At 40.2% G+C, this 17,303-nt stretch overlaps 3 protein-coding genes across 3 annotated transcripts; 1 reads left to right on the forward strand and 2 right to left on the reverse strand.

The window, feature by feature from the left end:
* Positions 1-1,985: 1,985 nt before the first annotated feature.
* On the reverse strand, positions 1,986-5,135 carry hmgn1a (high mobility group nucleosome binding domain 1a). The gene is made up of 6 exons (XM_018748550.2): positions 4,896-5,135; positions 3,434-3,460; positions 3,143-3,172; positions 3,004-3,036; positions 2,785-2,889; positions 1,986-2,475 (listed from the first exon to the last, which is right to left on the reverse strand). Exons 1-6 carry the CDS (start codon positions 4,911-4,913, stop codon positions 2,425-2,427), a joined length of 264 nt encoding a protein of 87 aa, XP_018604066.1. The 5' UTR covers positions 4,914-5,135; the 3' UTR covers positions 1,986-2,424.
* A 202-nt stretch (positions 5,136-5,337) lies between these two features.
* get1 (guided entry of tail-anchored proteins factor 1) lies at positions 5,338-10,443 on the forward strand. Its single transcript, XM_018748682.2, has 5 exons — positions 5,338-5,697; positions 6,629-6,794; positions 8,789-8,856; positions 8,987-9,101; positions 9,749-10,443. Exons 1-5 carry the CDS (start codon positions 5,608-5,610, stop codon positions 9,820-9,822), a joined length of 513 nt encoding a protein of 170 aa, XP_018604198.2. The 5' UTR covers positions 5,338-5,607; the 3' UTR covers positions 9,823-10,443.
* Positions 10,444-11,857: 1,414 nt separating this feature from the next.
* On the reverse strand, positions 11,858-16,971 carry LOC108932190 (lebercilin-like protein). Its single transcript, XM_018748433.2, has 7 exons — positions 16,587-16,971; positions 15,960-16,480; positions 15,439-15,576; positions 15,096-15,165; positions 14,463-14,638; positions 14,017-14,143; positions 11,858-12,096 (listed from the first exon to the last, which is right to left on the reverse strand). Exons 1-7 carry the CDS (start codon positions 16,951-16,953, stop codon positions 12,017-12,019), a joined length of 1,479 nt encoding a protein of 492 aa, XP_018603949.2. The 5' UTR covers positions 16,954-16,971; the 3' UTR covers positions 11,858-12,016.
* Positions 16,972-17,303: the final 332 nt, after the last annotated feature.

Here is a 17,303-nt window from a genome sequence, read left to right on the forward strand (position 1 = left end):
CCGCACCAAAACTCGTTGGACCGTGATTCAATAAGCACTAAACCCTGCATACCGATATTGGATATTTACACAAATATGTGCTCAAACATGATTCTACAGGCTGCACAAAACTGATTCCAAGCTATTATGTTGAGGTGAAAACAGATCTGTGTTGACATTGGAACACAGCAGCACTGCTGGTCTGAAGCACTTAGGTGTTGGACTCTTTGCTTTGAAAATAACACTCAAAGTAAATAAAAGTAGGGTTTTTTTTTTTACTGTGGTGTTAATAGTGCTACTGACACACTTCTGTGCGATGGCAAAAAGGTTTCACTACAATAAACTGAGTGCAATACTTCCTCCAAACTGATTTATTGATATTGTCTGCGAGAATGTAGCTGTGCCAGGAGATCTTTCAAAGGGCCTGTGGGCTGGAAACGGTTAAAAACCTGTGGTCTAATGTGTGTAAATTCGAGCTTTGAAAAGATAGGATGCGTAAAACATTTTTCAATCATTAACATTTGCAACAAAACGCGTTTCTGTTAAAATGTATCAAAACAAATTAACGGATAATGATACTAATAACGTTGCCCTGGTCTGCATGGATGTATTTTTTGTATTAAATTTCTGAAGCACCAAAATGATTATTGTTATCACTTCCAACTGTTTTAAAGCAAATGGACAAGTAAAAGAAGACTTCTGATCTTCAGTTACTTCGGTTCACTTGAGGCTCAATAATTTACAAATGTAAATGAGGAAAAAAAAAGTTGCACATCTATTTTATGGAATAATCTTACATAAAACTGTACAAAATTACTGCTATTACATTTTGTATTATTTGTGCATTTTAAATGCTTTATGCTTATATTTATACTTTGTTTTTTGCTGTTATTCTCATTTATTTCCTTTTCTCAGCTTTATATCTTACCAGTTGCCATGTACTTCCCAGTATATGCATCCTGGGATGTAAATGTTCTTTACAAGTAAAATTAACCATGTGCTATTATACTGAAATATTGTACCCCTTCCACTACAACTACAGTGCAAGAAACAGTCACACTGCATAGAAGTTCAGCAGACCCTTTACAATAAAGGGTCATTTATGCTAATATTTCCACACTGGCATTTCAGAACCTGAAACCTGTTGCACTAATAATGCATCTGTTTAAACGGGGCAGAACAGTGGTTCAGTGGAGCACAATGCCTCCCAGCCCTAGACTGTGGGTTCGAATCCGGCTGTTGTGGAGCGTGCATGTCCTTATGTTCGTAGGGGTTTACTCCCACCGTCCAAAGATGGGTTTCAGGTGAAGCAGGCAATCTGAATTGTAGTAGGTGAGTATTATATGACTCTGCTATATACTGTAAATGACTGACAAGTTAATAGTCATTATACATTGCTTTGGAAAAATGTGCACTATTAACATACTTAAATTGTTTTCCACAAACAGGGGATGCTAATCCACAGAAAACATCTTAACTGACTGCTATGGTTAGGTAAACTACCACCAACAATTACAACCAATTTTTTTATTGGTTTTGTTTATACCAATCAATACACAGATACAGCTACAAAGAAAAACTGTACAATTTTACTTGTTACCTAAAATCCATATGTAAATATTGCTACTGCTGGTATGTTCACTTTACAGAATAAGTGAAAGTACAGTCATTTGCTTTGCCATATCCTTATAAAAGGAGCAGTTATCACCAATATGAGCACTAATGCATGTCACATTATTAGCTTTGCTAATATTCCATGTTACAATCCTCACAACGTACCATTACATACTGCATATAGGAATTTTGAAAACCCCTTTTTGCACAGCAGCTATACAATGATATTGCAATGCTAGTCACCAAAACAGACAAAACCAACACATGATGCACAGGCCTGAAAGGGAGAACTCCAGTACTAGTGAAACAGGTTATTAAATCAGAACTGTAAAGACAGACAACTGCATGGGTAAAAGTTAACATTTATAGAACACCGCTTACAAACAGTCTAAAACTTTTATCATTATAAACAATAAAACAAATTACCCTTCAAAATAACTCATTCCCCCTTCCCATACGATACAGGTCACATATACTGTCCCTCACATAGCCTATGGAATGTTAGTCTCTCAGGCAAGCTCTCCCAGTTGTACAATGATTCCTGAAAATGACATGATTGCACATTCTCATCGCTGCAACATGCCCAATGCCAGTTCCTTCTTAAACAAAAAATGTTGACCACACAATGACCATAACATTTTGTCCAGAGATGTAAAAATGTGGGATGTGGTGGAATCCCTCTCCAAATGTAACTTTTGCTTAAAAAAATGTGTTTCTACAATCAAACTATTAAAAAAACCTGCATTTAGAAAATAGTCGATAAAAATATTCCTCTGAATTGTACAAGAAAAGGAGGTACAGGGAGCACAGGTAAAGGATGTGATGAAGATGTTATTCAGCCTCTTTGGCTTTCTGTCCAGGTTCTTCTGAAGCTGGTGTCTCCTGAGGGTTGAAAAAATGAACAATCAGTACAGTTTAAGGTGTTGCACTACCCTTTCCAACTGCTTCCAACCACTGTTATTTCAACCATAATGTTAGCATAACTCTTTGGTTACTTGTGTTATCATATACAGTATTTGGTGCTCAGTCATTGTGGGGATAATTTTTTTTTTTTTTTTAAAAGAAGAAGCAAAATCAGGATAGTGAAAGAAACAGTTTGATTCAGTTTCATACATGTAAAACTTTCCTAAGTAAATCTGACACACACACACACAAACTAAAATAAAACTCTAAAAAAAGGTAAATTCTGACCTCCTCAGCTTTGGCCTCTCCATTTTCTGCTGGAACCTCTTCCTTCTTTTCTTCAGGCTTAGACTTTTCTACTTCCTTCGTCTTCTTCGGTTTTGCAGGTGCCTTCTTAAATAAAACAGGATATACGCATTTCACCCAATTTAAAATACAAATATTGAACAGAATGATCTCTTTCACCTCATTGTCTCATTACATGGGGGGGAATTTTTAAGAAGTTACCTTTGGCTTCGGTTCAGACTTTGGTTGAGGTTTCTGTAAAAATTGAATTTAAAAAAAAAAAAAAGAAAATTAGGGACTGATATTTCAAGCATCTATGTCCATTAATCTATATCAAAACATTGCTCACAGATGTACTTACAGCTTGCAATCTCTCTGATCTCCTCTTGGGCTGTACCAAAGGAAAATAATATAACAGTGTTGTTACATATCATTAAGCTTCTTTCACTCTATAAAAGTAAATAAATAAAATACTTATATTTTTGAGGACCTAGCTATCTAATATTTATTGTACCAGCACACCCAATTTATGAAGTGCAGTTTATTTAAGGAGTGTTAAGGAAAAACATGAACTCTATAGGTGTCTCAGTACAAATTTGGGAACCAGTTCATCAACAAAATGAGATTATGAGAAACAGATGGAACCACTTACCTCATTTGCTTCAGTGTCATTGTTTGCCTGCACAAATAAAAAACACAGAGCCCAAGGTCAAAGGAAGCACATAATGTAGTATTACATTAAGGACATAAAGGACATGGACTTCTAATCTTAAGGTTGTCAGTTCAAGTCCCACTCAGAGCTACTACTGTATTACAACTGATCAAGAATAATAATAATAAAAAAACTAAGTAAGTTTGGTTAAAAATATCAAGCAGAACACTAATTAGTTTGTCACAAGTACAGAAACAGAATGATTTATAGCTATTGTATTGAAGATGTAGGAGAGAAACAGTACAGGTACTTATACAATCCAAAGAAGTGGGCGGGGCAACAAAAAAACAACAAGCCAGGTAAACAAAAAGTTGGATTTCTGCCCTTTTCAAAACACCACTGAACGTGACTGTAAATTCAACCTCGTCGAAAACTATGTCCCCTTAGTTAAAGGTCTATGAGGGCGGGGATACTCCGCCTCCAGTGCGTGCGGATTTGCTGCGCGGAGGCACGCACCGTGACGTCAGCGGTCTCGCTCTGCGTTCCCGCCATTCATTCGAACGCGCGACTCCGAGATGCTCAGCGGTCCTCGGGACGGCTGCGGAACATGCTAGAATCCCCGGCGGCGCTACAACGACGGCGAATCGCCATTGTAGGACGACAGATACAATGAGAGCAAACCCGACGGAGTAATACGAGAAGAACGCGAATGGCAACCAAAAGTGACCATTAAATCACAAATTTAAGTGCAAAGAGGACGAAACGAAAGAGGGTTCTGTTATTTCCGTTCATCAGAACAATGCACTTAAGCGCCTGAAGAGCCAATGAGGTGAAACGAACTCCGGACACTGCACTGGTGCCCAGGCAGCGGTCTTCGTGCACACAGGGCAGCCATGACACCCTTACACTTGGTGCCCTTTGCGAACCGTAAGGAGTTGCATTCTACATTCAGTTCCCACGTCTCGTGCATCCGTGCGCGCACATTCACCCACGATTCGATTGCATTTAATCCACCACAACGCGAGAAACTCTGAATAAAACATACAGAGGGAAAATTCAACACGTCTCACAAGATATTACATCTTTTTTTGCCAGATTAAAAAGCATGACAAAATGATGAGGGTTACACCCCTTTGTCTGAACCCATTCTCGAATGCAACATTTCTTATTAACAATTAAGCAAAAGAAAAGTCCAAGCACTCAACAAAAACCGTTTTTTCCTGAGGTAATCGCCACTGCTACCTACTCAAAAATACTAAGTAAAAAGGCGCCACTTCCTATCCAGACGGATGCATTAACCACTTGACCACGTTTTAAAGTGCAACGACGTAGATCCTTTTGCAAAGGAAATTACTGCACACATCAGATATATAATGCATGCCACACACAGAATGCTGCAATTTATATTATGAAACAATTAAATACATTTTTTTTTTTTTTGCTTTTACATTAATAGACTTACTTTGTTTCTTTTCGGCATGGTTGGTTCTTGTGTTTTAAAACAAGAGTGGAGAAATCCAACGAAGGAATGACAGTGTATGGATTATATAATTGTATGAGCTGTCTTCTCACTAAAATTCAGTACCTTGCAACAGAGTGTATCAAGCGTATATGTTGCATGAGAGGGGGAACTAGCTGAAACCGGATTGGATTCTCCCCCCTCCTGCTCCCTCCTGTTCATCGCAACACCAACCTGATGGAGGACCGACGTCCCGCCCACTGTCCGCCCTTCGACGCCGGTGATTGGCCATCGGAACCAATCCACGCGTTTTCAAATCATAGCAAGAAACCTGTATGGGCAGATCCTCATGTCAATCAGTTCGAGTTTTCGCTCCAGATTTCTCCAAAGGGGGTGGAGAACATTTTGAACCTGAAGTAAATATTGTCGTCTTACCGACTGTGTGTACTACTTTGGTTTGAAAACCTAGTTTAATGTGAGCTTTAACATAAAACAACATGCGAGACATAGCCCCCTATTTTATAAAAGACTTTCTCTTCGCCGTCTTTTTAATGTATTCTTTATGCATGTAGTGGTCTCCCTGTCAAAATGTATTTCATATTTTTTATGGCAATCCAATAAAGCAAGCGTTAGGTTTTAAAAAACAACGTATCGAGCTATATTTCCTAGGGGGTGCTCAGTGCAACAGCAAAAGGTGTATTGGAAGCAAGGCAATATGGCGGCCGGCTGCTCCTGGCTAGTAGTGCTGGCATCTGTGCTGTCGTGCAATGTCGTCCAAACGTTGTTGCCATCTATCACTTCTTTTGTAAGTAGTAGCTGCTATTTCTGGTATAACGGTGAGTTTTATAACTCACATCTCAGCGCAAGGGCTCGGCCTGTGCAATAAAACTGGCCATATGCTTAACGGAATATACGGTCGTCATGATTGTAACACGTCTATGTCGAATTACTAGCACGTACTGTGTTTTACTCTCTGGTTTTACTAGGGAGTTGTGAGCTTAACTCCAATGACGACAACCGATAATTAAGTATTAATTAAATCTACTCCTTGTACTACTCGCCTCATGGAAACGGCGAGGAAGGAAAGTCACAGAGACATGAACTTGAAATAAAAGTGAAAATGGACTGCAAATCAAAAATGTGTCTCAGCAGCGGGTGATTATAGACAATGGCTGGAATTTCACTTTTCATTGTTATACGTGTAATAGCTAGCCGCCTTCCTTCTCCTCGTACATGTGGAGCAAAGGAAGGAAGGTGCCGTTCACTGACTGCACTCCGCGCGCTGTGGACGCGGGACGCCGGTGCGCTGAACCCGGGAGCGCGAGCACTTCCCGCGCGCTTCAGTCGCGCGTTTCTCTCCGTCGGTTTCAAAGTGAACTAATTTAGGACGCGCCCTTAATAGGATTTTCCTTTGTAAACCTATTATCTTTGAACTGCACAGACATTTTCTAATCTGTGGTTTACACAACGGTTAATTTTTCTTCCATGTCAAAGAGAGGAGGCTGCGTTGTCTGGGATGATGCTGGAGTTTAACATTCATTGTATGACAAAGAAATATAGAGTAAATGTTACGTTTATGCATTACTGTAAAGGATTTTTTTTTTTTTTTTTTTTTTACAAACATGGATATGTAATTTTTATATGAATTTGCTATTTTACTGTGTTCACCTTGTGTGAACGTGCCTGTGAACTGGTATTTAGAGAATTTTTTTTTTTTTTTTTTTTTTTTTTTGAAGGTGTCTAAAGCCTTCCAGAAAGATGCAGAACAAGAAATGGAGATGAGGACAGAGATCCAGAATTTGAAAAGAGAGCTCGCTACCATCAGTATGATGGATGAGTTTGCCAGGTATGCTAGGCTGGAGCGCAAGATTAACAAGATGACCGACAAACTAAAGACACACGGTAAGGGTGACATATCAGGGTATGGTTTTCAATAACCATACATACGTATAAGTCAAATGCACGCAAGCACATTTATAGGCCATGTGCCCTCCCCCCCGCAGTTATCCATTTAGCTTTTTTCCCCCAGAACAACACACTACTCAGAGTAACAACAATTTAGCTATTTACGCAGCCCGGTAGATTTACTGGAGAAGCAACTTGTTCACTTGCTGCTACTACAGCAGGAGGCGGGATTTGAACCAACAATCTTCAGTCTGGAAAGGCAATGGCTCTAACCGCAGTGCTAGTAGCTGCCTCTCACTAGCCATCCATTGCCTTCTCACATTACAGTTAGAGCAGGGAAGCAGCTGTCCATTGTGTTTTCAGATTCAGAGCTCTAACTTTCTGTGAGAGACTCCGCAGATGCACAGTAACACAACCGGCATGGGGGTGTCAGGTGTGTTTCGCACAACAGGCTGACTGTTTGGTGGGGGTCCGGTGCTACAGCTGCTGCCTGTTGCTCTGTCTTCCCTCCAGCCACATTGAATCGGTCAAAGGTGTTGCTGTTTTTTTTTTTTTTTTTTTTTTTTTTAAATAGTGCAAAGGTTGAACAGCCATATATGCTTAAGTATTTTCCAAAAGTTAATGTTTGTCAAAGTTAATGTTTGCTCAACTAAGTAGTAATAAATTGTATTTTCATAATTCTTTATAACTAGTATGATCTCTAGCTGAAGTTTTTGCCACTATATTTTGTGGGCCAGAGTGCAATAATATAGTAAGTCTTCAGGTAATTTTTATGGCACACATTCTTGTTGCAAACTGCAGTGAAGGGGAACATTTCATTCTGAGGAAGTGGAGACGGGGTGACCTTTTTATGTGACCTTGACGTGAATTTCTTTCTGTAGATAGAGGAAAGCTGCTTTCTCTTGCACCCTTCATCCGTGCACATGAACCAAGCGCCGCCCTCACAGCTGTCACTCACTCTCACATGCTGTCTTTGCAATCATCACATGTCAATCAAAGTGTTCCAGTCTTGGTGTGCTTTATTCAGCGGGGGTATTCCAGAGATAAGATTAGCTGTGATTAGAACTCTGTTAGATATTCCCACAATAACCTTGTCTAAACACGATTGTGTTTTACTTTAAGAAATTACGATCTGTTTTTCAAAATTGATGTTGTCCTATACTTCATTGTTTTGCCATTAACAAGAACCAAAAGTTGGTGTGCAGGATTTATGCCTAAAAACTATTTACATTTCATTGATTATACTAGCAATTACCTGTCATAAGCATGAACATTTTCCAGGTAGTGTCACAGTACGAAAATTGAAGGAAAGTTGTAATTTAATGACTCTTAAGGACAGAAAATCTTTAGGGTTACAAGCTGCTATAGATTATTTTTTTCCCCTCATTAATTAAGCATCCTATTTGGCTGTTAAAAAATACTGTTTTGATGACTATTAAAATGAAATTCTATAAATTATGCATTTTAATGTAGTTTTTTTTCTAAGCTTTACATATGTGTAAATTGCCTTACATACAATGTACTAATCGAATATTAAGAGAAAACTTGAGGTGGCACGGTGGCTTAGCGAATAGTGCTGCTCTCATACAGTTCCTGGGTGGTGTGAGAGGACATGGGTTCAGTCCCCACTCAGTATGTGTGGAGTTTGCATGTCCTCCCAGTGTCTGTGTGGGTTTCCTCCCACAGTTCAAAAGCATGCTTTTCAGGTGGCTTGTCACCTAGAGTGTGAATGACAGAGAGAGTGTGTTCCACCGGTGTGTGGATGAGTAACTCACAGTGAGTAGTGTACCTAGCAGTGTAAGTCACCTTGGTGAATACGGTGTGGGCTGATAACACTACGTAGTGTTCATTGGAAGTTGCTTTGAAGAAAAACATTTTCTAAATCAACTAACATAAATGTATTAGCATAGAATTTGGGTATTTTTTTTTGTAACAGTTTTGAAAAACTTGTCCTGTCTTGATACAGCTAATACAAATTTTGTGTTTTTCAGTTAAAATGAGATCTGCTCAACTGGCAAAAATCAAATGGGTAGTGAAAATATTTTTCTATGTTTTGCAGGTAAGTTGTAAAAGTATTATTGAAAGGACAATTGGTGTCCTTTGTTCTAAGTACACTTAAAAATGCTGAATAGGCTACATTCAGTGTACGGTATGGGGAAAAGGTCTCTGAATTTGTCCTTTTTGACCAGGCCGCTCTGATGATCTGTCTGATTTGGACATATTATAACGATCCAGTGACTGTTCTTCCCAGTAAGTGGATTACCCCTCTGGAACGGGTGGTCGCTTTTCCATCTGGAGTGGCAGGTAAGTCTTGATTATTTTGAATGGGTCGAAATCCCACTGACTATTGAACACATAGTGAATATTTAAGTTGCAGTATTCTGTATTTAAATATTAATTCTGCATGCTTTGCTAGAAAAGCTTAGTTTTCTTTACACTTGCTTTACCTTGATTCTCACCCCACTTGCTAAAACACAGAAAATAGCTTGCATTATTGACTAATAGAAAAAACTTGCAGGTAATAGCTGTCTGGATCTGATTTGCTGGTATTAAAGTAGTTTTTTTTGTTCATGGGTTTTCAAGTCCTTGGTAATTGACACTTGAAGACTGGTACAGCTTTATAAGTGAAAAAAGAGGGCAGAAGTTTTAACTGTGCTGTCTTGTTTCTCAAAAAGCAATGTCTCGGGGACATCTTACCTTGCATATGGCTTACTTTTGTTTCTTTTGTACCAATGAACATTTTCAGATGAAGAGCTTTGCAGTGTATGAAGTTTCTCTTAACAGTTTAGTACTGTGTTGTAGGCAATGAACCAGGCTACTAAAATTCATAAATGAATGTCAGTCTTTTTTTTCTACTATCAACACTCATTTTATTACTGAGCAGTTTCACTGTGCGGTGTTTCATTTTCCATATCTGACCCTTGCCCACAACACCTGTCTCTTTGTTTCAGGTGGTGTGGGTATCACATGCTGGCTTGTGGTATGCAATAAGGTGGTGGCTACCATTCTACGCTCTGTTTCTTAAGGGAAGAACTCTGCCTTTCCTTGTGGAGAAGCATAACCAAGTTTATTCTGCACTGTGGAACATCAGCAACCCATTGTTTTGGTCTTTTTTTGTGGCAGAATCAGAAAGATGTATATTTGTTATTGTTTGTATCCTTTGGAACATAATTTATGTTGTGTCAAGATCAAGTATGTTTCATTTATCAAAATCTATGAATTCATAGTGAAAACATGCGTTTTGGTAAGAGTATGACTAATGAATTCTGGGTCAGCAAATGCAGAAACGTTCATGTCTTTTCCTTATTCTGTATATTTTCAGCTGCAGATTTGTGGGCATAAACATGATGGTACCTGATTTAATTTGACCAACACTGTGGCTTCTCTGCTGACTAATTTTATTTAAGGTTTCATTAAAGTTATATTTTGTGGTTGAAACTGATTCACAACACTTGAGTTTATTTTGCTGTATATTCAAGAATGCCCATAGATATGCTGTGCCTGGCAGAAATATCACTGAAGACAACATAAAATGCTTCAATTTTAAAGATTTTCTTTCATAATTATCCCTAGAAACAGTTGTGGTAAAATGTCAGGAACACTAGTTAGTGCATTTAGATTTAGGCCTCAATTATGGCAACGATCAGTCCTGCACAATTTTCAGAGAATCATTTGAACATCAAACCATTGTAAGAATTTGCTGAATTACTTCTTCAAATATGTCTGTTCTTTGAGATTACTTGAATTCAAGTATTGCCATATATTTGCGATATTAGACAATAGAACAACTGAGCAAAATAATGTGAAAACAGTTTGCCGGTCTGAGTCACATTAACGCACGATGGGTTTATGTGATGGTGACCCTGCTGTGTAACTGTTTGTCAAAAAACAGAAGCTGGAGATGTTTCTGTTTTGCGACATTGTGGAAGATTTTACAGGATGTATGTGAGTAGTGATGCAAGTTGACAACAGAGGCTTGAGACAGCAGTACACAAAATAAGGGTTTTATTGGAAAAATAAAGCAAACTAAATTGGGGACATGACCCCTTCAAGGAGACCCCAAAGACAAAATTCAACTGGGCAAAAAACAACAGGAGCAATGTCCATAATCTTCATTCAAAGCTTCAACTTGGTACTTCTGACCGTTACATGGGACACTGCTGCTCCATGTATACTCTCTCCAAGACTTGCTTTTAAGTCCTTAGACCAGCTGCTTCAAAGGTTAAAGGTCCTCGCTTGATTGTCCCTTTCACTGTTGGTGGCAGGCAGTGGAGAGCTGTCCTTTATGATCTGCCCCTGCCTCATGGTGTGGTTCCACTTGTTACCAGGTCACAGTAAGATGACCTAGCAACAATCAACTACAATTGTTCCTCTTTGTAGCATTGTGGTTTGCTGCTTTGTGTTGCTGATGTGAAAGTATCCTTGCCAAAGAGTTCCTTCATCAGCTTTCTCTTTTTCTTGACCATCTTCTTTTCGTACAAGGAAACTGGTGTTTGGGGTTTTACAGATGGAAATTTTGCAAAGGAGGGTTCGTAGGTCCCAATGTCTATGTGATCCATCTTGATGTTGCCTTTACTACAGGTTTCACAGTTCCTCCTTGTGTGCCGTCCAGGTACATGGTAGGCTGGCCTCCCGAGGTGCAGATTCTGGATGGTCTCTTTGAAGCTGATGTGGTGGTGTGTTCTTGGCATTGATGAGGGTGGCCTTTCGGTAGGCATAGTGGAACTGGAGGGGGTTTGCGGGTGACAGGTTATGTGGCTGGCTTCTGGTTTGGTCTCCTCTCTCTCATAATCCTGACAGGAGGGTTTTGTTTCATCCTCCTGAATTATATTACATACGTGTTCCTCCTCTTCTGCTTCAGAGTGATCGTCCAGAAAGTCAAGCACTACATGTTCCTCCTCCTGTTCCTCCTCCTGTTCCTCCTCCCATTCTGCCTCCTGTTCCGCCTCCTTTGCCTCTTCCGGTTCCTCTTCCTGTTCCTCCTCACTGACATATCTGCTTTTCATTTCTTCAGCTGTAGATTTCAAAGAACCATAATTTAGTCCTGAAAATCTGCCTATGAGGTGCACTCTTGTAAAATGAGCTCTGAATTACCATTACTTTAAATGAGAAAATTAAATCATGCATTCCTGGGTCTCAAAATGTTTACCCACTTTTCATAAAACATGCAATATTTCTGCTTTATCTTTTAAACACAGAATAATTAACTCCATGCACCATCAGTAATCACCTGTTGATTGCAGGGTTGTGGTGATCTGGAACTTATCCCAGAAGCGTAATGCACAAGGCAGGATACACCCTAGACAGGATGCTAGTGCATTAGCGGACAATCACACACAATTCAGGAACCATGTGACACCAGTGCTGTCTACTGTACCGGACTAATTTAAAACGAGATCCAGAATATCACAATACCTCATGAGGCAATTGTCATAAATACTATAATCACTCAGAACCAGTTTTTTCTGAGCTATTCATAAAGTATTATTTTTGATAAATGGTAATCACATCAGAATAAAATCATTAGTAATGATACTGCATTTCAGGAGAATTTTGTTTTATCACCTCAAGTTTTAAACTAAGGGGGGTGCGGTGGTGCAGCGGGTTTGGCCTGTGCCTACTCTCTGGTGGGCCTGGGGTTTGTTCTCTGTAATGGACTGGCATCCCATCCTGGGTGTGTCCCCCCCCCCCCCCCCAGTCCTCCACCCTGTGTTGCCGGGTTAGGCTCTGGTTTGCTGCGACCCTGCTCAGAACAAGCGGCTTCAGTCTGTGCGTGTGTGTGTGCGTGTGTGTGTGTGTGTGTGTGTGTGTGTGTGTGTGTGAGCGAGTTTTAAACTGAGAGATAAGTCTTCACTTTGCATTTTGGACTTCTTTTAACACCAAATTTTTTGCTTTAGGGTGCATCGTTATGACAGGTTATGGTTTCACACTAAGAAACTGGGGCAGCTGGTAGTATAGTAGTTATTGCTGCTGCCTTTAGACCCAGTGGTTGCAGGTTTTAGTCTCATTTCCACCTGTAGTAGTCTTGAGTATTTACCCTAAATTGTTGCAGTAAAATTACCCAGCTGTATAAATGAATAAATAATTGTAAGTTGCTTTGGAGTAAAGTGTCAGCTAAATAAATTAATGTGACAAAATGAAAATGAGATGGTTTTCGAGATACTTGTGAATAGATACATGTTGGGTGGTGTAGCAGCTTTGTCAGGTGCTCAGTGTCACTAGGGCTCCTGTTGTGCATTAACATTTCTGTTTTTGGAAGCCATTTCCGTTAAGTGTGAGCACATAGCTGCGAATATTAGGATACATGCTGTATTTGCCCATAAGTATGAGTTGTAATGGGTTTGTTATGTGAGTGAGCTAGTAGCATAGTGTTTGAGCTGTTGCCTTTAGACCCAAAGGTTGCAGGTTTGCTCCCCACCTCTGGCTGTAGTACCCTTGAATAAGGTACTTGCCCTGAATTGCTCTAGTTATATTACTCAGCTCTATAAATGAGTAAATAATTGTAAGTACCTTGGTGTTATAAGTTGCTTTGGAGAAAAGCATCAGATAAATGTAATAAGGGAAGCCTGTACTTATGTTTTTGTAACCCCAAATTAAGCTGTATCATTCAGCATAACCTCACTGAGTCATTTCTGCAGAAAGCTCTTGCTATATATCAGGAAATGTCAGTGGGCAAAAGCAGAAGATAGTGTTTTTAGCACACCATGTTAGTGCCTAATGGTATGAGAAACAGTGCTGTAGTATATTTTTAATTTAATACACACACACATTGTCTGAAGCCGCTTGTCCCAAGCAGGGTTGCAGTGAGCCAGAGCCTAACCCAGCAACACAGGGCTTAAGGCTGGAGGGGGAGGGGACACACCCAGGATGGGACTCTAGTCCGCCGCAAGGCACCCCAAGCAGGGCTCGAACCCCAGACCTGCCAGAGAGCAGGCACAGGCCAAACCCGCGGCGCCACCACACCCCCATTATATTTAATGTATTTAATTTTTATTTAATTGATATTAATATTTTTAAATATAAGTAGTACATTTTTCATAAAATCAACCAGCCATTCACAGGTGCTCCACAAGTCCCCAAGATGAATTTATGCCAATTTAAGCACTTTCCTTAAAGGTGAAAATCCCAGTCTCAGACAATGAATGACAGAGCTAAAACTCAATAGAAAATATAAAGCTTTAACAGTAATACGAGTACATCCAGTGACAGAGTAACTTACCGGGCATTGTTTCAGCAGAAATGTCTTCAGAATGTTTTGTTTCTTCCACTATTGGCTCATTCTGTGCTGTGCTCTCGTCACTCTCTATTACTGTGTATTCAACAGCAGGAGCCTCCGGAACATTATCCTTTGTACATAAAGGACATGAGGTGTATTAAACCATTTTCAATAAATCTACAGTATTGCTTTTAATTAAATATGTTTAAAATTGTTGTAAAGTGTAAGTCATCCTCATCAGACGTTTTATGTAACTAAACTCTGCTGAGAACAAAGCAAAAAGATTTATACTGTTCAACCCAGACTTGCTAGGACTGTTGTTAAATTTCACAGGTGCCTATGAAAAACTGCCCCAAAACTACTTCACAATGTAATTATTCTTTTGAATTCTATGTGTTTCACTTTATTCAGTATTTAGTATTACTATGCAGTGTGGAATGCAAAGTCACCTGGGCATCATCGCTCTGTTCATGACAACTCTCCATACTTATTTGCTTCCTCAAGGTTATTTCGAAATCCTCAAAATCTTCTGAGGTGTCATGTTCTGTCTCTGGCGTGGAGGTAGCAACTTCCTTGTGAACAGTGCAGAACTGCTCCGTTTGAACTGATTTAGACTCTTTTGTAGCTGAGAAATTCAACAGAGAAAGTAACATATGAATAGAAATAAAAGCCTAACTAAAAAACTAAAAAATAAAAAGGGACAACCGGTAGTGTAGTGGTTAGAGCTGCTGCCTTTGGATCCAAAGGTCGCAAGTTTGACCTCTGGCTATAGTACCTTGAACAATGTACTTGCCATAAAATTGCTCTTGTAACATTACCCTGCTGTATAAATGGGTAAATAATTGTAACTTGCTTTGGAGAAAAGCATCTGCTAAATAAATGTAAATTAATTTTCCTTTTTAGTCCCATTCCACTGTCCCCTGAGAAGCAAGAATGACACTTTCCACCCAAGCCACCACTCCAGGAGCAAGACTTGTTTGACGCAGATGTTTTGCTGTTAACAGTGATCATTGGATGACAATTTAGCCATATGGCTGAAGGCCCAAATTAAAATGTAAAATGCGAAGCGATATTAAGGATACCTTTTCTGGGAGGTCGTTCTGAAAATCTGTATGAGTAGATATTTCTGATCTCCAACAGTCGTACTTGTTCCTAAAAGTCACAAACAAACTTTTAAATTGGGGTGAAAAATACAACAAAATAATAGAAAAATCTCCTGAAGACCATTAGTTTAACACTTAAAAAGACCAATTTGTTTTTTTATTACCCTCTTGTGTGAACATGAATTATTTCTTTTTGTTAGAAGATTAGCTGTGCTTTCCACTTCCTGTTTCAATGTGAAACATCTGGCAAGCCAAATATACTGCAAACAGATTTTGCATATGCATTATTTGTATGTGGGGAGGTAAAATTTAGGTCCCTTACACTGATCTTTTGTTTGAGGTAATTGATTTCCTCTTGGAGAGAGTCGGAAAGATCTCTGGCTTGATGGGTCTTCTGAACTTGGGAGGAAAGCTGACGATTAAAGGATGCATTTGTCAGCTCCAAGTTTTTCTCCAAGTCCTGGAATTGAGAGGTTGTAAAAGTTTGAAATGATCACATCATTCAAAGGAACAACATTTTTAAGTATTGGATGGGATTTGGGGGGGCGTGGTGGCGCAGTGGGGCAGTGGGTTGGACCGGGTCCTGCTCTCCAGTGGGTCTGGGGTTCGAGTCCCACTTGGGGTGCCTTGCGGCGGACTGGCGTCCCGTCCTGGGTGTGTCCCCTCCCCCCCGGCCTTACGCCCTGTGTACCGGGTAGGCTCCGGTTCCCCGCGACCCTGTATGGGACGAGTGGCTCCGAAAGTGTGTGTGTGTGGATGGGATTTGTAAGATTTTAGAATTAAAGTCCCTTTAAATGGTGCTCAGTTCAGTACTGTCCTCCACCCGGCACATCGTGCGTCTACCTGTATCCTCTTGTTTTTGAGGTCGAGCTCCAGGGTGAGGGTACTGACATGCTGTGCCAGCTCATCCCTCTCTCCCAAGCTTCGGTCCTGGCTGAGCTGCTGCAGCTTCCGGAGCGCGTCCCCGGTGTTCAACAGCCGGGCCTCACTGGCATTCAGCTGGTGGACCAAGGCACTAATGCGGGATCGAGCTCGATACAGCAGCTCCTGCAGGGTGTGCACTTCATTGTTGTGCTGGAGCAGCACTTGGGGAAGTCCGTTTTGCAAATCCTGCAGATGCCGCAGCGCACCCTCCTGAAGACCCTGCTGACGCTTTAGAAGCCGGATCTCAGTGGTGGCAGCGGCCAGCTGCTGCTGTAGCTCCCGCACCTGGTTTCCAAGCTCGTTGATGCGGTGCCTGCTGGCCAACATGACGTGCTGCATGGCAACCCCCTGGGGCTTGATGGGGGGAAATAGAGATGGCCTGCATTTTGCTGCTTGGCTGTACTCCTGCCACTTTCCCCTGAAGCCTTCTTTACTTCCAGCTTACAGATAATAAATATAGAAACAAACATTACTTTAGAATCTGAGCTATTTCTTCATTCTGTCAAAATAAAAATGATTAAAACCCTATTTCAAATCATAATCTACCTTTTAGGCTGTGCACTTTCAGTTTTTCTATCCTCTCTTGGCGAGAGTGGGTACTAAGTGTGGAAGTATCTGCTTTGCTGTCATTCAGCTTTGAACTGGTTCTCCTAGAACCTCTCCTGCTGCTGGTGGCCCTGCTGTTGCAGGAGGAGGTGGACTCGATTGACAAGGAATGTTCATCAACACACAAGTCTGCGTCTCCTCCAACCTCGTCATGTTGGACATCTACCTTAAGGTCATGGTCCTGATGTTTCAGAGACATGTCTCTGCAAACACACCAGGCTGTGCTGACCTTTGTTAAAATACACACTTCCAAAGATGTTGCAGCATACCTGCAGAATAAATCACAGTGGTAACATCTGTGTATCATTTGTTCATGTAATTTCAATTCAGCCTAAATTCTTTAAAAATTTAGTTGTCAGTTTACTTAATTACATAGTTAGCTGACATTTTTGTCCTAACCTGCTTGCAATACTTGCTCTGTTTATACTGTTTGCTATTTTTACTGGAGAAGTTCACTTTAAGCACCTTGTTCAAGGGAACTACATCTGAAGCAGGGAATGGGGATGAGAACCAATAACATTCAGGCTACAAGTCAATGTCCTTAAACTGTACACTATTAAAGTGCTCTATGGTGTTTTTAATGAAGTATGGAAGTAATTGAAAAGTTTCACTTTCACCAAGCAACAAGGAAAAGAATTCCTTGCAATTATCGTTACA

The sequence above is a fragment of the Scleropages formosus genome, chromosome 10, assembly GCF_900964775.1.
Source record: "Scleropages formosus chromosome 10, fSclFor1.1, whole genome shotgun sequence".
NCBI classification, from domain to species: domain Eukaryota; kingdom Metazoa; phylum Chordata; class Actinopteri; order Osteoglossiformes; family Osteoglossidae; genus Scleropages; species Scleropages formosus.